Source organism: Perognathus longimembris, chromosome 2 (genome assembly GCF_023159225.1).
Source record: "Perognathus longimembris pacificus isolate PPM17 chromosome 2, ASM2315922v1, whole genome shotgun sequence".
In the NCBI taxonomy this organism is placed as follows: Eukaryota; Metazoa; Chordata; class Mammalia; order Rodentia; family Heteromyidae; genus Perognathus; species Perognathus longimembris.
Window position 1 is genome coordinate 116,408,541 of NC_063162.1, and position 27,695 is coordinate 116,436,235.

Below are 27,695 nucleotides of genomic sequence, written 5' to 3' on the forward strand. Positions count from 1 at the left end.
TATTCAAGAGTTGTTTATTCATCTACAGGCAATCTATCATTTACCATTTACGATTCTTTCTTTTCCACTGTCCTACTGGCATATCAATACAAATACAGAATCTACAAAATATAATGAAAATATATGCTATTAAAACACCACATACATATTCTAAATCCCAGCGTGAGCGGAGATTGAAGGATGGAGGTTTGAGGCCAGCCTGGTAAAACTATTAGTGAAACTTTATCTCAAAAAGCAAGCTGGGCATGATGATATATGTAATTATCTGTTACCTAGGAGACAGGTAGGAGAATTAGAGTTCAAGGCCAGTCCAGGCAAAAGGGAACCTATCTTCTTGGTGGTACTGATGATTGATTGAAAATTCTGTCTCACACTTGTTAGGCAGGTGCTTTATCTCTGGAGCCATGTCTCCAGCCAAAATTTTATCTTTTTTTTTTTAAACCATAATATTTAAAAACCATCATTGTGTTTTCTTGTTGAAATGGAACACACAGTTTACTCTCCACACAAGTAGGGGAAATTGTGAGTGGGGATGTGGGCGCAGGGGCCTCATCTTTAGGTTATCTTCCAGTGTGTTTCTCAGGATAAAGGGAGTGAACAGTTACTAGACTGCTTTGCCAGACTGCAATGCTTTTCTAAACATCTTCCCACAGATTGTCTCAGTCCTATGATTTTTAATTATTGTGATTAACTTTTGCTGTTTCTAAGTACAAAAAAATTCTACTTCTCCACTCTTGAAGGTTGTCTGCATTTCCAGGTATTTTTCCTTTTTTATCTTTGACCACAAATTAAGTGGAATTTGGGTATTGACTTATCTCTTGTCTACTAGATGACAAATATACTGAATATTTTACCTCCCTACTCCAAATTCCTTCACACTGCTCTCTATGTATCTATAATCTCTCTCATACCTAATCTCTAGTAAATGCTATTTGCTTTCAGATTCTAGTTTTGTCTTCTCAGGATTTCATCTAAAGGAAATGCTATAGTATCTTTATACATATAGAAATATTAATCTTTGCTAACATAAACACTAAAGAGAACCTTATTAGAGTAGTTCATATTGTTCATCAATAGTTTTTCTTGTTAACATTCCATTGTGTGGATGTACCTGTTTATTCACTCACTGAAGACTATTTGTATTGTTTCCAGTTTGGATCCTTTATGAATAAATTACTTTTCATAATGAAAACAGTGCAAATCTATAAACTATATAGAGAGAGCTCTATATGCAAATAGCAGCATTTGTTGGGGAAAAATACTTGGGAGTAGAAAGTTGAGTAAAGAGTAGATATATATGTAACTTCTAAGAATATACTAAACATTTCCAAGATGGTGGTGCCATCTGCATCTTCAGTTCCACTTGTTCCAAATCCTGATTCATTTACTTTCCTTTTGTGAACATCTAAAAAGCATTTAAACCTTTCCTTTCCTATTTATTTAAAAATCTCCATAAATGAACATGCTGACAATAGTTTCTGCCTAGTGATGATGAGTACTATTTCAGTATCTTCCTTTTACTGGATCTATATTACGTGCTAGGTTACCAAGCTGTTCTTTTTCATATTGCTATCCACTTACCATACTAGGATGCTTTGTGTTCCCTTTCATCTTTGCCTATTCCTCAAATTCTGGGACTCTTGCTCTGTGCTCTGCTCTTCCTGGAGTTCTAATAGCTACCTCCTATAGGGCCTTTGAAGCTGCAGACCCACAGAAATTCTACACATTACCAGGCACAAGTTTTTCAAAACCTCCTCCATAACTATGTTAGGCTATTTGCCTCTTACCTCTTCCTTACTTCCACATCTGGAGGGTCAGTGCATTTGTCAAAATGTCATTTCATTCCTTCCCATCAATGTCATCTTAGGTTAGTTTCAGAATCCTTTACACAGCCTTGCTCAGAGCCACTAGTCTGTACTGTCCCAGGGGCATCTTTCAACAAACTCCAGTCAGTCTGAGACCAGAGGCTCCAGGAGCTCCCCAAAAGCAGTGAACAAGGCCACTTTTCAAGGTTTGGTCTTTTTAGTTTTTTCACATTCTCCAGCTACCTTTATCTAATGTCCAAATTCAAAGCCAGACTCCCATACTTCAAATTCTCTTAGTTTTTCATCTTGCACAAGTAACATAGCCTGCCTACATACAATTGTATATAAAATTATACAGCATGCAAAATGGAAACATATGTTATAGACTTAGGCATATACTGAAATGGCTTTTAGCTTTTCTTGCTTTTCTCATCATACACATGCTGTTGATCATATGCTATCAAATATCTTGTGGGTCTTTTTCCATTGCCTTCTTTCCTGGTACTGCAACCACCTCAGTTTAACGCCTTGTCATCTTTCCCTTGGCTTGTAACACTTTAAATCCTTGCAGCTCCTTGAGGCTATATACACAGGGCTAGAGTTCAGAGAGAGGAAGGAGGAAGCTGAAATTTTAAGTTTAGAGAGTCAAATTTTAGGTTTAGGGAGTATTTGGTAACCATGAACCCTGGAACTGTGAAGGGAGGGTTTTGTGTTTTTTTTTAAATATAGAAATGAAGGTGTCAAGTGCAGAATTAAAGACAAATCAAGATTTCTTAACCTTGTACCTAATCTAAATTTTAATAATGCTTAGACAGTACCATTCCAAATAAGCAGAGTTAAAGTGAAAAGTAATAAATAAAATATGAAAATTTTTTGCAATCTGTAGGAAAACTTTCAATATGCTTAATCATCTCTAAACTTAATTTAGAACACATCAGACCATTAATCTGGAAAGACTAGCATCTAGATTATTAAATAGCACTTTCATCAAGTTGGCACTTCATCTATATATTCACTCCCCTAAATGAAACTGGTATTTGGTGACCTACTTCCTCTAATGTAAAGGCAATATAAAATCATTCTCAAGCCATAAAAATATTTGTGTATTCCATAAGGGCAACCACAGACATCCAGATTGTTACATAAAACATGTACATGCATGTTTGTATGTCATAAGCAATGGTATAATTTCTCAACTTTGATATCATCTCCTTAATGGGTCTGGAATTACCTCTAAAGAAAAAATAAAATAAACCTCCCAACTGTAGCCAGTTCCTGCTACTTCCAGAGAATGCATAAACTTGTTTAGAGGGAATCTCTGAGTTCTTCCTTTTTACTTAGGTAATTATTAGTCAGAGTTTAAAGAACAATACTTTGAGAAACACTGTCTTAAGCTATATATACATTTTAATAAAAAATTTTATAAAACCTGTTAAAAATGTTATGGACTATGGGAAGATGTTTTAAATAACAGTGCTATACGGTCCAAGTAGAAAATACATTTTCTTTATTCAAACAATATTGACTTTAAGTATACTTTAAAATAACACATAGTTACACCAAAGCTATATTTTAATCACATTCCACTCCAAAGTCTTTACTATTTACCAAAAATAACTTTTAATAAAGCTTACTATTTTGTCTACAAGTATACAGACTGCCAACCTATGGCTTTATGTGTCTCTCAAAAATTAGAATAGCTTATGATAATATATAAAATGATTTGGTATATTACACACCAATGGTAAGTACAGATTCTGTACAATGTGATAGTATGCACATATGTTACAGGACAAATGCTTTGTAAACATATTTTAAGATATCTTTCATGGAAAAATTCTGCATTTCACAATGTGGTAGCTTGGATACCAGCTATTTTCCTTTCATGAATTTCTTTCAGTAGGCATTAATTGTCCATTTAGCTTCATTAGCAATTTTACCACCAGACCAGCCTAGAAAGTAATATATATGTTAATAATAAATATGAACATAGGGAAATTTAAAAGACATACATTGCAGTAGGTGGTTCCCTATTTTCTTGAAAGGGGATTTTGTTATCAGGAAGCAATTTGGGTACAGAGGAAAAATTACTCAGGGTTTTTGAAGAGATTTAAGAAGTGGACTGCTAGTTAGAACTAGTTGTTCAGACAAGACAGGTCAGGGGGAAGGACTACCTAATTCCTTCTTGGAAGAGAAAAAATAACAGATCAGAAATAAATAGCACTAGACTTTTGTATCAAATAGAAATTAGCTAGGTACTGATGGCCAATCCTAGCTACTCAGGAGGCTGAGAGCTGAGGATTGCAGTTCAAAGACAGCCTGGGTAGAAAAAGTTCATGAGGCTCTTATCTCCAATTAACCACCCCAAAGCCAGAAATAGTGCTATGGCTCAAAGTGGTAAAGCACTAGCCTTGAGCACAAAATCTCAGGGATAGTGCCCAGGTCCTGAGTTCAAGCCTCACAACCGACAAAAAAAACAAACAAAAGAAAAACATAGAAATTATTCAACTTTGTTTCCTTGCCTAGGAAAGGTCTTCCATTTTTCCTCTTTTCTTAAGGTACTTCAATTTTTTCTACTAGCGATTTCCCTGGAATTTAAATGGTTGTTCCCCTTTCCCCTCTTTTTCTTCCTTTCTTTGCTAATATTTAAGTTTGAATTCAGAGCTTCTGGTTCTCACTCAGATTGCTTGCTCATGGCTGTCACTCTATACTTGAGTAATGCCTCCAGCCCAGCTTTTTGCTGATTACTTGGAGATGGAGTTGTGCCAATTTTTCTGCTCTGGCTGGCTTTGAACTGTGATCTTCCAGTTCTCAGTCCTGAGTAGTTAGGATTAAGGTGTAAGCTACCAGCACCCAGTTTTTCACTTTTTAAAACAAGAAGTAACTTTAATAATACAGTAGTACTTCATTATTGGATGTCCAAAATAACTGATACATACCTGTTTTGTGTGAACTATAAAGCTCATTTTATTTTCCATACTATGGATCTGAAAACAAGTATCAGCATCTCCCAACTGCCACATGAAACAGCCATACTTAAGACTGATGAGTAAAGCCTATGACACAATTAACAAACATTATATTAAAATATAACACTAAAAGCAACACCTAATTTTCTTGCACTTCTATACTTACCTAGTCAGATCTAAACATAACAGTTTGAATATTATGAATTGGATATTGTACAACTTGATTTAAAGCACCCAAATGCAGCCAGATACCCATGGTTCACACCTGCAATCCTAGCTAATTAGCGGGCACTGGTGGCTCAGGCCTGTAATCCTAGCTACTTAGGAGGCTGAGATTTGAGGAATACAGTTCAAAGCCAGATTAACACCAAAAACCAGGAAGTGGAGTTGAAGTTCAAGTGACAAGTGTCATTCTTGAGTGAAAAAGTAATGGCACCCAAACACTTAGCAAGTCTCAGTATTAACACACACATACACGAGTCACATGACATGCAAAACATGTATGTGTTCAAATGAACAGTCATAATCTCTTCAACACCAAATCCTGTCTCCCAAAAGCTTCTCATAGCTAAATCTTCATTTTTGAAATGAAGGAACATCCCTCCCCGCCCCCTGCCCCATTTTCCTCTTTTTCCAAGATCCAGGAACTCACTATATAGCCTAGGCTGACCCTGAACTCCCTATGTAGCTCAGGATGGCCTCAAACATGTGGTCCTCCTAACTCAGCATATCCTGGTGCTAGAATTACAGGTGGGTACCACCATGCTTAATTATGCTATAATTTCTTTCATTTAATGGATATTTTAAATAGGTAATTATACAGTTAAAATTTCTATGTTGCAAAAATGCCATTAACTGAAGAAATTAGAGAAAAAGGGAACAGATGATGCTAAGCAAAAGGAAAGAAATGTATATATCACCTGACCCAGAAGAAATTGTTTTATTGTTAATGTTTGTAGAGTTCATAAAGCTTTGTAGACTAGAATGCCTATGTCCATCATTGGGAAGGTTCAACTGTGTACTCTGAAATTTATGTAGTTATTTAATCTCAATAAAGGAAAAAAATGCAATTAACTCAATGTTTCTGTGCTTCCCCCAATTCCTATGTTGAAACTCCTACTCCCAATAATGTAGTATGTTATTAGAAAGTGAGGTCTTTGGGAAGAGTGGCGCCCTCATTGAACAGGATTAGCCTTCTTACAGAGAAGCCTCACAGAGCTCTCTATTTCCCACCATGTGAAAAACAGTAAGAAGGCAGTAGTCTGCAATCCATACCATACTGGTGTGTCTGATTTCAGACTTCCAGCTTCTGTAACTGATAATCAAATTTAGTTTAATGGTACTCTGTTATAGAACTAAGATGGGTACATTTGTGAAAAGTCTCCGGTGAAAAAGTCTCCACATTGTGAAAAAAACTCCAGTGCCCAATTAGTTTTCTCCTCTAAGGGTTTAAAAGATTTTTTAATTCATATACAAGAAGCATATATTTATGTAAAGTCTTTAGTTCATAGTGGTTTTCTTTTCACCAACAGCTGATTACATAAGGTTCAGTAGCCTGTTCATGAAATACATCTTATAAACACTCTACACAAAATTACTACTTAGTCTTTTGTATGGCTGGAAGCTATTCCAATGCAGAAATGTATTATAATAGGTCGCCATCTATAATTCCCCTCCGGAGAGTCATTTAAAAATTTCCCCTCATCTTTTGCAATGAAATTAGAATAAACAGTCCTATATACATGCCATTTCTATATTCCTTCACGTAGGCTGATCTGTTATTTTAGATATTCTGACATGACTGGTCAAAAATAGCTGAAAAATCTACCTTTGTTTCCATGTTGAGGAGATGAAGCCCTTTTATATTCACTCCTACATATACAGGGATTACTTTATGATTGCTGGGGCTTGCCTTGGTAAATATCTGTCCTGTGAAAAAAGCTGCTCCATATGTAGGAATTTCCCAACAATTCTGTAAGAACATTCGCTGCAGGTGATGCATTTCTTTACTGACACCCTCACTTGTACTTAGATTCTGAAAACAAATAAGGCAAAAGAAAAGTAAAAGACCTGAAAGAATTATACTTTTGGTCATCTAAATTAGATCAACTAAGCAAATTCTAAATTTAAGGCTAACTTTAAAGAATGAAATTATGGCACATCATCCCAAAATTTTCTCATTTCCTGTTTGTGGCACGGGGATGGAACCCAGAGCTACAAGCTTACTAGGAAAGTAATCTACCATTTAAGCCACATCTCCAGCCCTGTATTTTTCAGGCAGGGTCTCATGTTTTGGTCCAGTGCTGCCTCGAATTGAGATACTCTTACCTATACCTCCTCTGTAGCTGGCATTCCAGGTATGTAGTACCATGCTAAAGTTGTTACTTGAGAAAGGATCTTGTTTTTCCCTGGGCTGTCTTTGAACTGAGATCCTACCCTGTCTTCTGGGATTGTATGTGTGTGTCATCATGGCAGCCCAAAGCATTTATATTTTTGTGAGATATTTCAAAAAGAAAATTAAGGTCTAAAATTATGTCTATTCTATTAGATTTTAAGTGTCTCATGACCAGGGATGGTAGATTATTTCAAGTTTTCATCACTAAGCCCTTATGATAGTATTTATTATATGGAAGACACTTGGTAAAAGCGTCTATATTACAATGGGTTGTCAGTGCTCACATATATTGTCCTAGCTACACAAGAGGCTGAGATCTGGAGGATCGAAGTTTAAGGTTACCCTGGGCAAAGAGACCATGAAATTCCAATTCCAATTAGCCAGCAAAAAGCCAGTTTCCAAGCTGGAAATGTAGTTCAAGGGGTAGAATGTTAGCCACGAGCAAAAAAGCCAAGCCACATTAAGAAGAGTGGTAGTGGTGGGGTTCTATAGTCCTAATAAAAACATCTTGCTACTTTCAGTTATTGCAAAGTAGAAAATCTAATTTTAATTAAGACTATGAATTTAATGTATCTATGTTTACAACATTCATAATACTAAGCCAGACATGGTGTCTCACACTTGTAATAATAGCTACTAGGGGAGCTGAGAATAAGGATCACTGTTTGAGGTCAGTCTTGTCAAAAAGTAAGACCCCCACCTTAACCAGTGCACATGGTGACACATACCTGTCATCTCAGGCAAATGGGAAGAATAACAAGATCCTGGTCCAGGCCAGCTTGATCAAAAAGCAAGACTTTATTTGAAAGATAACGACAGCAAAAAAAGGTTGAAATATGGCTCAAGTGGTAAGGTGCCTGCCTAACAAACAAGAGGCCCTGAGTTCAAACTTTAGTACCTAAAAAAATACAACAATAATAAAAATAGCACTAACAAAATATAAATTAGATCCTACAATGTCCTTAGTTCATTAAACTGCTTACCTTGTACTCATGAAGAATTCGATTTGTCCAGTGAGGTGCCTTACTTTTCAGTTTGGTAATAGGTACAATGGATTTCAGATTTTCTTCACTGTAAACACATATGCAAACATCCTTTAAAGAAGTCATCTTTAGTAGCTAAAGTACAGTATTCCTTCTGTCACAAATCATTGTAGGGAACCGAATTTTTAAACTGAAAAGTACTATTAAAATATTAGAGAACTTAAAAACTTTTGAGTTAAAAAACAATTGCAATCTTAACATTATCAGGTTAGAGATTTTCTTTTTTCATTAATCAGATGTAATTTTTGAAAACTGAGAACTACAATAAACTTTAGATGTGTTAAAATCTCAGTGTTTTCTCTCACATGATTATTTTTATGGTGTGATTCTTAAGCATCTGCCTTATAAGATTTTATAATTTTTTAACTTAATCAAGATTTCATAATCAAATTTAGTGAACTACATTGAACCTACTCCAAAGAAATACAAATGAATGGAAAAGAGATGAATGAAGTATATTAAACTTAACAAGAAAAATAACTTTGGAAAAAAATTAAGAATTTTTACTGTATCAGTTTTTTTTTTTAACCTCATTCTATGCCTTGTATTTTTTCCAAACCAATGTATACAGGTTTTTTGTTGTTGTTGTTATGTTTTTGCTTTTGTTTTTGTTCAGACACACAGGGTCTTGCTATGTAGCCCAGTAGCCTAGCCCCAAACACGGAATCTTCCTGCCTCACACTTCCAAGTGCTAGACCACAGGCCATGTCAACATCCTTGGCTTACCAATGTAAAAATATGCTATAATGATATTTTAAAACTTTCTGGGTGAAGCAAATTTTGAACATAGCACAAGATCATGCATTGTACTAAATACTTACTTTAGGAAGCCTTGTTTATGTTTCTTACTCTCATAGTTTCCATAAACTATTTGCAGTAAGAGACTTGCCAACGTTATCAGTTTAGCATCAGGAGCTGTATAAAAGCCCTTCAGTAAATTGTATCTGGCTTCATCGAAGAGAATAAGAAGTGCTAGTGGGTCTTCAATCTTAAAAGGAAAAGAATAATTCTGTTATTAAGCTACAATTTCCTTTTTAAAAAAGCAGTAGCTACATATTTGTACATAAATGAGCTATCATTACTTTCAGGCAGGATTTGCCAAACATTTTCAGTAAAATTTTAAGCTTGCAAACCATATAGTTCCTGTTGCCAACTACTCAACTGCCATTATGGGACAAAAGCAACTATAAGTAATATATCAATAAATTGGTGTTGCAATGTTCTTATATGGCTTTTTGTATAGATACTTTTTCCACAGTGTTTTATATTTTTGGTATACAAAGTCTTGAAATTCTTTTGTTAAATATTTTCCTGATATTTTTGTTTTAAGTATTATTTCAATGGGCTTCTCAATTTCCTTCTTGGATTATCCATTACTGGGTATATAGAAATACAATGATTTTTATGGTGTAAGATTGTACCCGCAGTTACCCAAATTAATTTATTAGCTTCCATAGCTATCTTGTAGAGTCTTTGGAATTTCTATAATTTGTTTTTCTCTTCTAACTGCTCTGGTTAATCCTCTCAAGACAATGATAAAGTTCAGTGGCAAACAAGGCATCCTTATCTTCCTTCTGATCTTAGGAAGAGATTTTCAGCGTTTTACCTTGAGTCTGATGTTAGCTGTGGGTTTTCATAAATATTCTTTATCATGCTGAGGAAGTTCCCTACCACTCCTAGTTTTCTGAGTTTCTATTGTGAAAGGATGTTGGATTTTACCAAATGCCTTTTAAGTTGGAAAGACTGCTTTGTTTGTCTTATTCTATGAATATGATTCTAAAACATATCAATACTTCGGTTTTTGGTAAATATACAATTTTGTACTTAATTCCAAGTGTATTTGGCTGAGAGGATCAAAGATACTTTTCACTTGATAATACAAAGACAATATACATATAAGGGCTGATGGAGTCAGCTCAAATTACAGTGTCTAATTAGCAAGCCCTGAGTTCAATCCTAGTATCATAAAAATGAATGAAGACAATATAAAGAGACAAAATTTTTATCAAGTTTGGACTCTGATGCCACAATTTTTATGTTCTGAAATTTGTTTAGCCTTGCATGTTTAAATTCCTTTTTGTAAACCATGAAATGCATTTGTTTTTGTTTTTTCTTCAATAATATTGTGAGATCTCTTAACTACTTCCTAATGTCTTACTATCTATGTAGTTTCTTCTTGGGTCAAGAACGGTTACTGTTTAGAATAACTTTATGTTCCCTTTGCAAATATATACTCCATTCAGAAGGTATTTTTCTGTTCTCTCCCTCATTTCCTTTGGAATTTTTTATTCAACTGACAAACAATGACAACAGCAACAACAACAAAAAAAGAGTTCCAAACAAACCTTTTTTTCAACTTCTAGAGGAAGTCTCACATCCCTTCGCAGGAAAAGCTGTGGTGTTTCTCTTTGGGGGTCCAAATTAGTCAATTCAGCAAGTATTTCTGGCCAGTCATGAACATGTTGTAAAGGTTTATGATAAGGCTTGAGCTGAAGGCCTAAAAAACACCTTTCCTTTTATAAACATCAATGTAAAAATATTCAATTATATTGTACGTATGTACTGAACTATTAAGTATGCTTAAGTACTGAACATATTCAAATTAAAGGTCTAAAATTAAATCAATATTTAATCACTATTGAACAAATTCTGAGCAACCACTGTTTTAAAAAATTATAAGAAAAACCCATGGCAAGATGGTGAGATTTGGATCCAAGCTAGCCCAGGTATAAACAGAAGACCCTATTGAAATGAATAGCTGAATGCATTGGTTCATGCATGCCACTGTAGCTATGTGAGAAATAATTTTAAATAGGTAGGTAAGTACAGAAATGTTCATGGCTTATGTGGCCAAGTGCCTGCCAGCCAAGAGCAAGGACCTGAGGAAGGAGGGAAGGAAGGAAAGAAGGAGGGAAGGAAGGGAGGGAGAGAGAGAGGGAGGGAGGGGAGAGAGGGAGGGGTATTTTTGGTCTGTGGATATAACTCAGTGGTAGAGTGTTTCCTTAGCAAGTGTGAGGGTTTTTAATCCCCAGCACAGTGGAGGAGTTATGAATGATGCATTGTATGTATAAACTGACATGCTGAATTGACACTCTTTTGTACAACTACTTAAAGTTAATAAAAAAGTTAAAGAATATAACAAAACATAAAATTTATCAAATGTACATGAATTCTTTGTTCCATTACAGCTTAATTATGAAATAATCCAGTATCATTTGATGTTAAAGGTATATTTAAGTATTAGAAACCAATGACATCCATAGTTAAATTCTAACATATTTGCAATACTTTTAAGGAAGAATCAACCTAATATTATGGTGATTTTAAATAAAAAGGTTTGATAGGACAAAATGCAAAGAACGAAAAGATCTTTTATTATATTGAGATAAGTACTAAAGACAAGTTGAATGAGCATTACACTTAATGATATTTAAATCAAGGGCACTGCTAGAGAAGGAAAGGTTTGTTCTTTTCTTCTCACAAGATGCTTTGAATGAATTTTCTTTTTTTTTTGCCAGTCCTGGGCCTTGAACTCAGGGCGAGCACTGTCCCTGGCTTCTTTTCTTTGCTCAAGGCTAGCACTCTGCCACTTGAGCCACATTGCCACTTCTGGCTGTTTTCTATATATGTGGTGCTGGGGAATCAAACCCAGGGCTTCATGTATACGAGGCAAGCACTCTTGCCACTAGGCCATATTCCCAGCCCCGCTTTGAATGAATTTTGAGGGGTCTTAGATCAGAACTTATTTCAGCAGTTTGAACACTAGTAATTTATATAAAAAAGAATACTATGTTATTTCAAATTTAAAAGTCAATACTGTTAAAATGACATGTATGAATCTACTCCCCCAAAAAGATTAGTAAGTTTAAACAACAAAGTAAAAAACTTTCTTACTAAGGTTTTCTGAACAGATCCATATAGTGAAATACTGCTGAGTTTCTTGAGATAGACGCATTCCTTCCATTATCTGCTGCACTGTGGTATTATTTCCATGCCTCAGTTCAACAGAACGGTATGATCCATCCATTCTATATATTCGAACTTTTTCATACTAGGACAAAAAATAGTATTACGCAACTAACTTAAAATTACATGATCAAAATTCAACGAATACTTTTAACTTTACTTATTTTATAGTATAAATAGTTGTGTATGTATGCACATATGTTGGTCAAAGGGCTTGAATTTGGGGCCTGGGTGCTATCCCTGAGCTCTTTTGCTTAAGGCTAGCGCTCTATCACTTTGAGCCACAGTTCCACTTCTGATTTTCTGGTTGTTAACTGGAGTGAAGATCACAGACTTTCTTGTTTGGGCTGGCTTTGAACCATGATCCTCAGATCTCAGCCTCTTGAGTAGCTAGGATTTTAGGTATGAGCCACTGGCACCCAGCTATAGTATAAATCTTTAACACAGAAAATTGCTGCAAGTGAGAACTTGACTATATTTAAAAAGCCCTTTCACTAGCATCTACTATTGTATTTTCTAAGCTAGTTTCTCCTCAAGTACTAGAGTGAAACAAGTTTGTGAAACTAAGAAAAATGGCTTAAAAAAAAAAAAACTACTAAATGTTGCCAGGTGCAACTACCTGTTGATTGATAGATATACCTATGATATCTATACAGATATAGATATATAGTCATTTTCAGCATTTAATGGTGTTAAAGTGACTATCATATAGTCAATAGGTAATGTTAAAAGGCTTAGGCACATGAATTACATCTATGGGATTTTCATAATTTATCTGGTGATAAAACATTTTCTTTTATTTATTTACTTATTTTTGGTGGTAGCTTAGTACTGGCTAGGCTAGCACTCTATTATGTACTCATCCCCAGCCCTCTGAATTTCTTCTCGTTACTTCTCTATCTTAAAGTCACTGTAGTCTCTTAAATTTTACTCTTTTTAATAATAGCCCTCCCCCCCTTCCAAATCCTGGGCTTGAACTCAGGACCTGAGCATTGTCCCTGGTTCTTTTTGCTTAAGGCTAGCACTCTACCACTTGAGCCACAGAGCCACTGCCGGCTTTTCTGTATATGTGCTGAGGAATTGAACCCAGGGCTTTATGTATGTTAGGCAAACACTCTACCACTAGGCCACATTTCCAGCCCCAACAATAGTCTAACAGCTATGGGTGACTATGATTAGATTTATTGAATGCAATTAGATAGAAAACGCAGGAAGAATAAGCAGAATAAAAGACCTAGGAAAATATCTATTTTCCTTTTGCGAGTATAAAAATGAATTTGTTATATATACACTAATGTGTTGAGACTAAATTAATAAATGATGTGCAACACAAATGTTTCTTAGGAGGCCTAAGTAGGATATACTTCAATTAACAGATCAGAATTATCTGTACACAATACATCAAGTACAGTCAAGTTGCCTCCTAACATTTTGGGCCATGTGAAAATTACATATATGATGATACCACATATATGATAGCATATAATACCATATAGCCTAGGTCATAGTCGATGCCATTTGGCATGTGTAAATATACTCTATGATGTTTGCACAATGTTGAAATTGCCTAATGGAGCATTTATCAAAATATATCCCTGGAGTGACACATGGCTATATCCCCAGACCTGTCAACAGACATAAATTCTAACAATGAGTCTTTATATTAGCAGAGAAGTCATCCACTTGGTTCTCCTTTCCCTTTTACACAGATCTTCAAATACAATTTTTGGCTGTAACTATTTATAAAGATAATGCTTACTGGTTTGTTAATGGCTTCCTTCAATAATTTAGCGGCTTCTTCCCAATTATTTTGTTTGTTTTCTTCACAAATATTTAATGGGGATCTTCCTTGTTGGTCTGTTATGTGCTAGAAAAAGAAGACAACTCACATACATGGTATTCTAAACCTCACACTCAGCAGGCTAACATTCCATTATTTAAGTCACACTCTTAACCCTCTGAATTTCTTCTAATTATTACTTCTATTTTAATGTCTGAGCAAAAATGTTAGTAACTCTTGTTAAGTATTAAGTAAATACTAAGAATTGTGATATATAAAAGACTCAAGGCACTGATCAATGGTATTACCTTTGAAAGTTCTAATTAGATATAACAAAGGTTTGCTAATGGCTGAATTTTTTCCTCTATGAAGTACTTTTTACTACATATTCTAGAAAATTCTACAAAGTCTTTCTCTTTTGAAGATACTTTTTGAGGAAATTCAATGTAAAATGAATTTTATCTACATTCTCAAGAGGGATAGTGGTAATGAGTGCACAATAATGTGAATGGACTTTTTATATTACAATAAAAAGTATTTTGACAAGTACAGCTTATACACAAATATTACTTGTTTTTATTTTTCAGCCTAACACTATTAGTCAGTGCTTAACCATAAGCAAAACAAAACAAATTCATAAACTAACTTACTCTGTCAACTTCTGGATGGTTTAGGAGAATCTGAACTATTTCAGCATGTCCTCCTCCAGCAGCAAAGTGAAGAGGAGAACTTAGCTGTCCATTTAAAAGGTTTGGATTGCACTTTCCTTTCTCTAATAATATGCGAGTGGCCTCAACTTTTCCATACCTATGTTAAAAAAAAACACCAAAAAAAGGCAACTGAAATGCTTAAATTTAAAATGAACTCTCAAAGAAATATAAGTACACAAGACTAAGATGTTGATATAAATAATATATATCTCAGAATATATATTATTCTTGTTCAAGTCAACTGTTTCTATTTCAAATCAACTGAGAAAAAATAAAAGTTCAAATAGGAGAAAGTAAATGGCAGAGAAATATCCATACAAAGTACAATGGTTATAAATTAGAGATAAAATTTTTAGTAAAATAAAATAGATTCAGAGGGTATGGATTACTGACACAGTTACATGAGTGAGACTTGAGTTCAATCCCTAAAATCCACATCTAAATGGTACAAATTAAGCTCAAAGATAATTCTACTTTTAGTTGCAACTAGGCAATGTAGAATAGTCAAACATCTATGTATCAAGATCTGTGTGCTCTGAAGGAGTTACAACATAATCAGAGACACAAGGCATAAACACCTACAAGTTACATAATACAGTATGGTTTACCATAAGCAACAGTTGAGGATAATACAAAAAATATGGCAAATAACTAGATATATTCCACAAAAACAAAAACTCTTTGGGATATTAAAAGGGGAAGGGCTCACGAGACTAAAACTCTAAAGTTCTTTTTTTTTGCCAGTCCTGGGCCTTGGACTCAGGACCTGAGCACTGTCCCTGGCTTCTCTTTGCTCAAGACTAGCACTCTGCCACTTGAGCCACAGCACCACTTCTAGCCGTTTTCTATATATGTGGTGCTGGGGAATCGAACCCAGAGCTTCATGTATATGAGGCAAGCACTCTTGCCACTAGGCCATATTCCCAGCCCAACTCTAAAGTTCTTAAACCTTGAGGTCAAGTTAGTCTTTTTTTTTTTTTCTTTCTGGTCTTCTAGCCAACAAAATATTTTTAATCAAGAAATAACATTCTTTCTCTTGGCTTACTCTATTAATAAATAGTTACAATTAAAAATACTATAAATTAATAAATCTCAGATTTAGCCATCAAAATCTTAACCTTTCTTTTCTTTCTTCTTCTTCTTCTTCTTCTTCTTCTTTTTTTGGTGCTCTATCTCTTAGCTATCTTCCCAGTATTTGTATTTGTTTTAAAAGCCAAGATTTACTGAGTCCTTCTTATATACTCTCAAAGTACTTTATTTGTACTTTCTATATTTTTTTCCTAGGGAAGGTACCATTTTATTCTATTTAAAAACTTAAAAAAAATTGTGCCAATATTGGAGCTTGAACCTTGCATCCTGACTTGGCTTTTTCTGTCAAGGCTAACACTCTCTCATTTGAGCTACACCTCTATTTCCAGCTTCTTGCTAGTTAATGGGAGAGAAGAGTCTCACAACTTTTCTGTCTGGGCTAACTTTGATCCTCAGCCTCTTGAGTAGGTAGGAATAGATAGGTGAGAGCCACCTGCACCAGAAGCAAGTGCTATTATAGGCTGGATGTACTGACACACACCTGCAGTTCCAGTAATTTGAGAGACAGAGATCTGGAAGATCATGGTTCAAGGCCAAGTAAGCAAAAAATTAGTGAGAACCATCCATCTCAACCAACAAGCCATATGTAATATGCAACTGTGATACCAGCTACATGGGAGGCATATGGAAGATTATCTTGGTTCAGGACAATCTGTGCAAAAAGTGGACCATATCTGAAAACTAACTAAAGCTAAAAAGGTCTAGGGGTATAGCTCAAGGGGTAGAGTACCTGCCTATCTCAACTCAGGCCCTGAGTTTAGGCCTAGTAATGGCAAAAGAAATAAAGTCTTTTCTTGAAGATAAGTAAACAGTTTTAAAGACATTAAGAAACTTTCCGGGGCTGGGGATATGGCCTAGTAGCAAGGATATTTGCCTCGTATACATGAAGCCCTGGGTTCGATTCCCCAGCACCACATATACAGAAAATGGCCAGAAGTGGCGCTGTGACTCAAGTGGCAGAGTGCTAGCCTTGAGCAAAAAGAAGCCAGGGACAGTGCTCAGGCCCTGAGTCCAAGCCCCAGCACTGCCAAAAAAAAGAAAGAAACTTTCCAATGGTTATAGTTTAAGGAACTGACCACTGGTACTGAGGGTGAGGTACATTCACATTCCAATGTATATTAAAATATCATACTTTTGCTTTCATTTAATAAGTAATTAAAACTATTACCACTCTTTTCTAAAGGCAAATAACCACCTGCTGCAAAGAAGGCAACGACACAGCCCAAAGTAAAATTGAAATTCTTAAACTAAAATGTACTGCCTATGTGTTTTCCAGTTTTTAGTGTAATTATTTGAAGGGTTGACTATATTCTACCTCTTTTGCTTACTCCAAGTAAAGCATTCGGTCTCTTTTTTTTTTTTTGGCCAGTCCTGGGCCTTAGACTCAGGGCCTGAGCACTGTCCCTGGCTTCCTTTTTGCTAAAGGCTAGCACTCTGCCACTTGAGCCACAGCGCCACTTCTGGCCGTTTTCTGTATATGTGGTGCTGGGGAATCAAACCCAGGGCCTCATGTATATGAGGCAGGCACTCTTGCCACTAGGCCATATCCCCAGCCCTCGGTCTCATTTATTATTGTTTCTGTCACTAGTATTTATTCGTAATCTGAACAAAAACTACTAGATCAGCTAAAGACCATTTAGCTTGACTGCTTTTAAATCTAAATAAAAAAATTCCCCATAATGGGAAACATTAAGGAAACAGAAGAAAACATGTATGTTAAAAGCAACTATTTGGCTACTTAATTACAAATATAAGAATCAGAGAAATAAATAAATTTTGAACTGGAAATAACTAGAAATAGTCTAGTCTTTTTTGCATTGCTGGTCACAGAACACAGCTTAGCATATGCTAGGTAAGTGCTCTTTAAACTACATCACCATCTTAATTAATGAATTTTACATACAGGTAAATAAACATGGATGCACAAAGGTAGAGTTCTTTCCTCAATGTGACATAGTCAATACCTAAGTTATTGTGGATATAGTAAATAATATAGTACTTTTGAAACATGCAAACAAGTTGTAAAAAGAGGATGTCCTTTTGAGACAAAAGAGCTACAGCATTCAGTTAATTACTGCCATTACTAAGAAATCAATCCATCTAAGAAAGTTTATTATTATATGAGAAGAGTAGGAGAGAACAAGAACTACACTGAGCAACTAGATGAAAAAGTTCATCTCAATTTTGTTCCAACTCACACATCTAATTCTTATTAGATGAAGGATTGTGATCTTAAAGAAGGCTTTTGGAGGTTTTATGATACTACAGCATCCCAAAGAACTCGAAGAATACTTTTCAGATATGATAACAAGCTCAAACCAAAAGTAATTAACACATGTAAACATGTTATAGTTAAGGATAAAATAATGTCAATACAAACCAACAAACTGCAAGGTAAATATGGGATCTTGTGATCTATAATGGCATTGACTAATCATTAATTATGTTACTCATGACTTGACAACATCTAAGAATACTTTACTTGGAATACTTTACTTGGAGGGCAGTATATAAAGAAAAAGTAATCTCTTTACCAGCATGCATAATGAATGGGTGCCCAGTGGTCACTATCTAATTGGTTGACTGAAAATCTCTCATTGAGAAGACGGCTGAGTAATTCTGAATCTCCTTCACAGGCACTTCGATGGAGAGGAAAATCATCTACCCATTGTCGTTCTCTAATCATTAAAAACACAAACAACATTGTTGAAATTCAAATTGTTTCAAAGCAAATGTGATATATCTGTGAAAACTACAAAACCCTGAGCAGCTCATAAGCTAGTGATTAGACTGCATACTTATTGCACATATAATTTCAAACATTTTAACATTATAATGCATGTTTTAAAAAAGGCAATACAGAACAAAGCCAAAACAGTACTTGTCTTCTGTAACACTGCTCATGCTTCTCTGCCACTTTTCCTGTTTGGGTATTTGTATTTTTGAGTAGTCTGGAGCTCCAAGGCCAAAGTATGGATTTATTACCACTTTATCTACCTAGAAAGGGAAAATGAAATAGAAACAAAAACCACTTAAGAGCTTTAAACTTTTGACATGTGTATGTGTGTGTATGTTTCTCTCTCTCTCTCTCTCTCACACACACACACACGTATGTGAGCCTGGATATTACCTTAATTTTTACAATAATTCATGTATGTATCCCAGGAAAAAAATTACAATTGAGATGGAATGTCTTTTGAAACCAAAACCAAAATACAACTCTTACCCGATTTGTATACTGAAGATCTGATCCAAACAAAGGGTTATAAACACAGGTATCTGCTTTCTCTAGTGCTAACATTTTACTCTTTATTTCCAGTGCACTATAGCCCATATGTAGTGAGTTTTCTGTTTGACCTGATTCGGTAGCATATGCAGGGTTTATAACATTAGTTTTTATCCGCTCAAGGGGAGAAGGTCGGAATAAAGCTGGAATAAAGTGAGATTGTGCATGACGTTCATCCAACCACCTGGTTAAAAAAAAAAAATAGGAAAAAAGGAGGTAGAAATGCCTGCTCAAAAGTGAAGATGAAAAAACAAAAAAATCTAGACTAACTCTGATAAGTGGTACTTTCTAGAATTATATTCAGATTTTAGCTTTTTTTTTTGGCCAGTCCTGGGGCTTGGACTCAGGGCCTGAGCACTGTCCCTGGCTTCTTTTTGCTCAAGGCTAGCACTCTGCCACTTGAGTCACAGTGCCACTTCTGGCCATTTTCTGTATATGTGATGCTGGGGAATCGAACCCAGGGCCTCATGTATATGAGGCAGGCACTCTTGCCACTAGGCCATATCCCCAGCCCCAGATTTTATCATTTTAATTAGTGTTAATTACTTTATTTGTTAAAAGTTCTGTCAAGTGACCTAGCAATTTTCCTAGAACTTACATATGCTATTAACATAAAAAACCCTTAAAAATATGAAGTACTTTTAAAATTTAAACCCCTGAAATGTAGTGACATTAACCCTATTGTTACAGAAAAATAAAGGCAAGAGAAGTTAAATAACTTGTCACTGAGAAGACTAACTATTCAAACTAGACTTATAACATAAAGATCTTAATTTAATTTGTAAGCCAGGGTAGTGTTGTTACTCTTAAAGGATAGAGTTAATATGATGTAAGTGGACCAGATAGGTCTGTCTTGGGGTTTTTGATTTTTTATATAATTGAAAACTTATTATTTTTCAGTAAAGTATGTTATTTTCATTGCTTTCTTCCAAAAAGTCTATCTATCAAATTACTTCTCACTCTTAAGATGTATTTGATGAATAAAAAATACTATAATAGTAATTCTTACTTGTCCAAGGCTATTAACATCCTTGCTGTAAGGGTTGCAAAGTGAGTACTGGACTCACTACACACTCTCATAATATCTTGTAAGCAGTAAAAAATTGGGCATCCTGGAGTGTATGTATACTTAGTATTATCTGAAAAAGAAAAATGAAGAATGATGCCAACATACAAAAAGCTTGTAACATTTTCATTTTAAAATGCAAAGGTTTAAAAAAAAATCTTTTTGAGCCAAGTGCTGGTGCTTATGCCTGTAATCCTAGGTACTCAGGAGGCTGAATTCTTAGTGTTCAGGTATGAATAAGCCCGGACAGGAAAGTCTGTGAGATTCTCATCTCAATAAACTACTCAAAAAACAAAAGCCCAAAGTAGAGCTGTGGCTCAAGTGGTTAGAGCACTAGCCTTCAGCAAAAGAAGCTCAGGGACAGCACCTAGGTCTGAGTTCAAGCCCCCAGGACTAGAGCATATGCACGCGTACACACGTGCAAACACATAGACATCTTGCTTTCTTTTCCTTAACAAGGTTGTAAAACACCACCACTTAAAATGTTCAACTTTTAACCTAAGAATGCTTGGGAAAATGTATCTAGAATCCAGAGCTGGTTAATTAAATATAAGTACTATGATGCAACAGACAAATGGAATGTCTATGGTGGGTCATTGACATTTCATCTTACTGAGACAAGTAATGTTTAGATTTTAGTGATTTCACATTCAACATCTCAACTAATTCTTCCTGAATCATGATGAATCAAGTATGGGTAGGTAGCAATACTGTTTTTATTTTGCAAAGAGTAACTCTTAAAGGAGTAAATTGCACACTATCGGGTTTTTGTTTGTGCCCGCACTGGGGCTTGAACTCATAGCCTGCGCACTGTCCCTTAGCTTATCTGCTCAAGACTGGTGCCCTACCACTTGAGACACAGTGCTACTTCCAGCTATTTTTGCTGCTTAATTGGAGATAAGAGTCTTATGGACTTTCCTTGAATTGTGATCCTTAGATCGCAGCTTTTTTACTAGCTACGATTATAGTCATGAGCCACTGGCACCTACCTGTTTTGCAATGTCACAAAATGAGTCACAAGGTTTGCACTGAAACTCCAAATGTTTTCTATTATTTAAGGATGTCAAAAGCTCAAATCAAAATTTCATAGTGGATCTATGGTCAATAAGTATTGCCAATAAAACTACTTGGTGGGAGGATTTAAAAACTATTATTGGTATTTTCTCCTCTCCAATATAACATAGGCTTTAATCATAATGTTGATTTTCTAGAATACTTACGTATTTCTATCTATAGCACATCCTTTGAAAAGTCCCTTAATATAACCCGAATGTTTTATGTTTAATGTTTCAATAATTATTTCCCTTATTTCTGCATCCTACTTTAAAAAAAAAACTGAAACATTTCTGTTCAGCCAATAAGCCTACACATTACTGTAAAACCAAAATATTTTTGATAAGTAAGAAACTCTTCTATTAAAGTAAAAGCATGTATTTTACAACACTAGGATAGTAATTATAAATGCAAATGTCTAATTCCTCAATAGACTTTCAACTACCATCTAAAGTACATAAAAAATTACAAAATAAATTTAGACTTTACCTTTGACAACTGATGGAACTATAAATAATGCTGCTTCTCTGCCCATCTTCTCTCCATCTAAAGGAAATCTCTTCATTAGCACCACTCGTTTTCCTAATTAAAAAAAAATCAACTTTCATTTGTTTATTTTGTTGAGACAGGAATATAACCAAACTTATTATTTTATATACTTAATATACGTTAATAAAATGCTACAGAAAAATAAGGATGAGAATACTTAATCAAGTTACTTATTGACCATACTAGAGCTTTGAGAAACATTCTGAGCCTTTTTGCAACTTTCAAAAATATAAAGCAACCTAAAGACAAACAGATTTTAAGATTTAAAAATATCTTTCTTCGGGGCTGGGGCTATGGCCTAGTGGCAAGAGTGCCTGCCTCATATACATGAGGCCCTGGGTTTGATTCCCCAGCACCACATATACAGAAAATGGCCAGAAGGGGCGCTGTGGCTCAAGTGGCAGAGTGCTAGCCTTGAGCAAGAAGAAGCCAGGGACAGTGCTCAGGCCCTGAGTCCAGTCCCCAGGACTGGCCAAAAAAAAAAAAAAACAAAAAAAAAAATATCTTTCTTCACAGAAAATAAAGGGGCATGATCTCCTTGATATATGACTGTTAAGGTGGGGGGGGGGACAGTAGAGAGGTCTGTGAAACAAAAAACTTCTGGTCAAATGGTATTTCCCACAGGTTTGGGTCAGCGACCTTACATTATGTAACTAAAACCAAACTACTACTAAACATAAAAAGGTCTAAAATAGACCTCTCAGTGGATCACAATAGCTTAAAAGCTATATATATATATATGATCATATAAGACAAGAATAAGCAAACTCTATTGTTGACGTTATATTTAAAGTTCTAGGTGAATTTCCTTTGGCGTATGCCGCGTGGCTACTGTAGGATTTTGGTACACTGGGTATTGTATATATGCCTACCTGATCTAGGGAAGGGAAAGAAAAACGAGGGTGTAAGATATCACAAGAAATGTACTCACTGCCCTATTATGTAACTATACCCCTTTTGCACAACACCTTGTCAACAAAATTTAATAAATAAAAAAAAAATAAAAAAAAATCTTTCTTCACATGTATTTACAGTGACGCATTGAGAAAAGGAAAGAAGAAAAACAAAGGAAGTTTTCCTACCTCTGATACCCTGGTTTGCTGGAGAAATTGGTTTGGTGGTTTCTACTACATAATCCAATATGCCTTGTGTTATCTCACTGTTGGCTTGAAGTTTTGTTTCTAACAAAACTTTCTTTCTCTTTTTCTTCTGTCCTTCAATAGGAACTTCATGCAATAAAATCTTAGATAAGGAAAATATTAAGAGAAAGTTTAAAATAAAATGTATTTGAAGTAGAATACTATGATATGCAGACAGCCTTATTATAAGTTGCATATTAGACTAATCTATGAAGCTTTAAAATACCAATGTTCTGCCCCATTTCTACACCTATTAAATCAGAATGTTTGGGGACTGGGTTCCTAGTACAGGTAGTTTAAAAATATTCTCCAGGTGAATATTAGTGTGGTAAACCAGAGCAATATCTTTTAACCTGAAAAAAGCAATTTAAACAAAATGCTAGAGAAATTGGGTTATAAGGATTTCATAATGCTTAAACTCCATTGCATATAAAACAGAATAATCTCAATTCCTTGCTTACTAATATATGTAATATAATTTAAGACTAAAGATTAATATAACTTGATTGCCTAAAACTTAACAATTTGAAAACAGCCAAGATTAATATTTGTATTAACGTTTTTGCAGTAATGTTTTTTTTCCAGTAGCTTTTTATTTTTGAGTATTCTGTCATATGAAAAAATCTTAATGCATAAAAATCTTTTATGTAATCTTAATGTAAAAATCTTTTCTAATCTAATAAACTAAATGTCAATGAATAGCAGTCAAAAGATATGCAGCAGAAAAAGGACAGCAATGGGTAAAGATATGGCATAACTAGCTTGTCAATATTAATACACAGCATACTGAAAGGGGTATATGTAAATGGTAGGACATTTAGTAGTAGAAAGCAAACAGAAAGTACATGTTCTCACTTCATAGGACTTAGCTCTATATTCCCGAGAGTTGAGACTGGCAGCATTCTTTGGACGAATAACAGCAACATATGCATCCTCTATGTTTTCTGGATTTCCCATTGCTTTATTAGACAAAAATTTCCTTGGGAGATTAAATAATACAACTGGTGGCTAGGGGTAAAAAACAACAACAAAACCAACTTTAATAGTATTTTTTTTCCAATCTGATAACCTTTATTTCCATATAATCATTTTGAAAAACAATTAAAATAAAATGATAATTTAAGTTTTGTGCCAGTCCTAGGGCTTAACCTCTGGGACTGGGTGCTATCCTTGGGCTTCTTTTGCTTAAGACTAGCACTCTACTATTTGAGCCACAGTTCCACTTCTGGCTGGCTTTAAACCACTATTCTCAGATTTCTGCATCATTATTAGCTAGGAATACAGACATGAGCCATCGGCACTCAGCCAAATGACATTTCAATGTCTTATACAATATACAAGCCAGAGATGATTTTCACCGGTTTTTCATCATTGAACTATTACAAATATTAGCTTAAAATCTGAGATTTTCCTTTATTCTCTTTCTTATTAAGGGTAAAAAATTCTTACATGTAAAATTCATATTTTCAAAAGTGTTCTTTACTGTAAAATCTGACTTTGGGATTTACTCTTTTTTTTTGGCCAGTCCTGGGCCTTGGACTCAGGGCCTGAGCACTGTCCCTGGCTTCTCTTTGCTCAAGGCTAGCACTCTGCCACTTGAGTCACAGCGCCACTTCTGGCCATTTTCTGTATATGTGGTGCTGGGGAATCGAACCCAGGGCTTCAAATATCCGAGGCAAGCGCTCTTGGCTTCAAGTATCCGAGGCAAGCGCTCTTGCCACTAGGCCATATCCCCAGCCCAGGATTTAAAAAAATGATACAATATAAAATCTTTTAGTTACTTGAAGTAACGATTCTAAATAATGCATATTTTTCCATGTATAACACAAGTGAATGTTATATTGGTAAGTTTAGAAGCTATACATAGCTTAGCTCCTTATATCATTAATATTCACTCTAGAGTCTTTAGCAAGGAAAATTTTGATATTAAGACATCTGGATGTCTAACACAGATATCAGATAACATAGTTTTTTGTTTTTTTTTTTACTGTTGTTGTTGGCCTGTCCTGGGCTTTGAACTCAGGGCCTGAGCACTATCCCTGGCTTCTTTTTGCTCAAGGCTAGCACTCTACCACTAGAGCCACAGCGCCACTTCTGGCCTTTTCTATATATATGTGGTGCTGAGGAATCAAACCCAGGGCTTCATGTATACGAGGCGAGCACTTTACCACTAGACCATATTCCCAGCCCCCAGATAACAGTTTATAATTTTCTTTGGAAGTACCTATTTTAAGAATCTTTCTGATGATGATTTAAGAATCTTTTCTACACTTGGAGTATGACTCAACTGAAAGAGTACCTGCCTACCAAAGGTAAGCCTCTGAATCAAACATCCCAGTATGGTTAATTTAGAGTCCAATTCATAGATAATTCACTGTTATCATTCCAAATATACCCATTGTGTTTCTATGTATATACTGTTTTCCCCCTTTAAGTCTCCAGTGTGTAATTTCTAACAAATAATTAAATTGTAACCACATTGCTGGCTGTTTAATGTTGTCTGAGTGTTATTACTTTTTTATGGCTGGTCTTAATCTCTTTATCTTGTTTTGAAAGGTTTTTCTCAGGTATATATCAGTAATTTGTAAAAGAATATTAAAAAGTTTCTTTCCTAACCAAATTTGCATCAATTTTTTTCCAATTCTCTTAAATCTTATTGGGCATTAAAAATGGTTTGTTAATATTTAATGAGTTCCTAACAGCTCCAACTCTCAAGATAGAAACAAAAGAGACTATTTCCTAGAAAGGGTTTTTAATAACACCTGAATAGTAGTTTTGAATAATAGTTGTTTTCTCAACTATAACTGATGTGACTCTAGAATCTTTCATTCACTTAGCCAATTTTAAAGTATGTTCTCAGAAAATTTTGTTAACATGAAATCCATTTAAAATCCAGTAATTTCTGAAATTTTAAATAACTGGTAATTAATGGATAGACTATCTGAATGACTGTAAAGTCCTTTAAATTCTAAAATTTTTCACGACTTAAATGCAAAGAAACTACAAGTATTTCATTAGAGATAGTACAGTGAAATTTTGAGATGGAGGTATTTCATTTTGTTAATGTTCTGAGGAACTTATTCATTGTTGTTCTATGCCTCATGTAATTTTTTTCAGTCCTTTTATCCCATAATTTAAAAAATCCACTGCAGACAGTAGTCAGATTATCTATTTCAGCTACTTTATACCTGCTTTTCATCTGATTAACAATGAATTAAACACAAAAAAATTATGAGATGTGTGGATGCCTCCTAAAAACGACACTGTTGTGTGCAAACACTGTATAATAAATATGGCACAACTATAGAGATGTTCTCTACAAAGTACCTAAAACAAAATTGAGAAACTAAGGTTTTCTAAACAAAATTTAAAGCAAATCAATTCTTGTATTGATGTTTTCCTTGCTAAAACAATATCTACTAATGAAGCAGTTAGTGGTCATAAAAAAAATGAATTCATTTTAAAATACCCAGTCCCAACTTATTTCTAACATTATTTTGTTCAAGGATGGCAATCTATCACTTGAGTCACATACCTCTACTTGCAAATGATTTTAAAAATTTATTTTCAATATATGGTCAGACTTTACTAGGAGACATGAAAGAATGAAACAAAAGCTTAAACTAGGACAAAACTTAACATATGAAGGAAAGGCTGCTATGGCAAAACCACAAATGTATAGGAAAAGAGCAACTTGGGCTAAAAAATAATGATGTAGCTAGAGGTTGAAGTGTTTAGAATAGCGTTTAAGAAGAGCTCAAATATCTATGCTCAGAAAATACGTAGCATTCTGTCATCCTCTTTGGGAGAACATACTCTGGCATATATGGTAATAAACCGCTCAAGTAATGAGGCCTTAGAAATAAGCGGTGGAAACGATTGTCAACTGGGAGTGGACTCTTTTCTGGGATCACCTGGAAATATGTTGGGGCGCTTTTGGGGAAAATGAATGTACAGCAGGCTGCCATTTACTGCCCGTGGGCAGGGGGTAAAGTCCATTTAGTATGTTAGATGGTTTTCTAGAGTGGGAAAGGAACTGAGCTGGACTCGAGTTCGAAGACTTCTGGTGAAGCTAAAAGACATCATGGAGAAAAATCAAAGAAAAGAGGTTCTTAAAAGATGGAGAGGAAAAACCAATGTAGGAGACGTGGTCTAGGAGAAGCTGGGAATCGTTTTCCCTGCAAGGACAACACTAGTCAGCCTGGGAGGAGCTCTCCAGGGCACCACCCATCAACATCCACCACCGGGAAAACGACAAGCATCTCTGGGCTAGAGTTCCCCCACCCAAGGAAGAAGTGATTTTTGGCTTCTCTCTAACTACTGTTTACCAAAAAAAAAAAAAAAAACAACAGTAAACTCCTTGCCTGGAGAAACTAGATGCGGAGATAATCCAGTCTCCCACCTCTGCGTTCGGTCGCTGGATATGGCTCCTCGGTTCCGCCAATGAAACCCAGCGGTCTCACCCCCAGCGGGCGGCCGACAGTCTCTCGGGCCGCTGCATTCAGCTCATTGAGAGAGGGGACGGTGATTATGGGGCCGGGGCCACCCCAGTTTCCTCACTTTCCCTTCTTTCCGGGCACTTCGGTTCGGCCCGACTTCCTGTGGCAGGGAGACTCTCGGGTCGCCACCAGAAGCCGCCCGGCGTGCGGCGCCGCGCTGCCAACTCCGCGCCCCGAAAGCGCCGATCTCTGGAGTTGGAGAATCTCTCCTTTAATTTTCTCTCCCTTCTTTTTCTTTTTTTCCTTTTCTTTTCTTTCCTCCCGTTTCAGCACCAGTCACCCTTCACACTCCAAAGCTAAGTGGTCTCGGATCTCCAAAGGCCTTTACTTTCCATCCCGCCGCTTC

The 27,695-nt window shown here is 35.5% G+C and overlaps 1 protein-coding gene across 6 annotated transcripts; it reads right to left on the reverse strand.

Annotated features, from left to right (window-relative positions):
- On the reverse strand, positions 1-27,689 carry Krit1 (KRIT1 ankyrin repeat containing). Of its 6 annotated transcripts, none has more exons than XM_048340010.1 (17): positions 27,253-27,689; positions 23,706-23,858; positions 22,794-22,953; positions 21,652-21,744; positions 20,053-20,182; positions 18,984-19,227; positions 18,639-18,754; positions 18,292-18,435; positions 14,609-14,765; positions 13,938-14,045; positions 12,107-12,263; positions 10,558-10,709; positions 9,034-9,200; positions 8,153-8,240; positions 6,603-6,809; positions 4,745-4,861; positions 1-3,757 (listed from the first exon to the last, which is right to left on the reverse strand). In XM_048340010.1, exons 2-17 carry the CDS (start codon positions 23,805-23,807, stop codon positions 3,689-3,691), a joined length of 2,211 nt encoding a protein of 736 aa, XP_048195967.1. In that variant the 5' UTR covers positions 23,808-23,858; positions 27,253-27,689; the 3' UTR covers positions 1-3,688. The 6 variants fall into 6 exon arrangements, with proteins under 6 accessions (XP_048195967.1, XP_048195968.1, XP_048195966.1 ...); XM_048340011.1 differs by having other exon boundaries at positions 23,706-23,829; positions 27,215-27,689; XM_048340009.1 differs by having other exon boundaries at positions 27,215-27,689.
- Between the last annotated feature and the right edge of the window lie 6 nt (positions 27,690-27,695).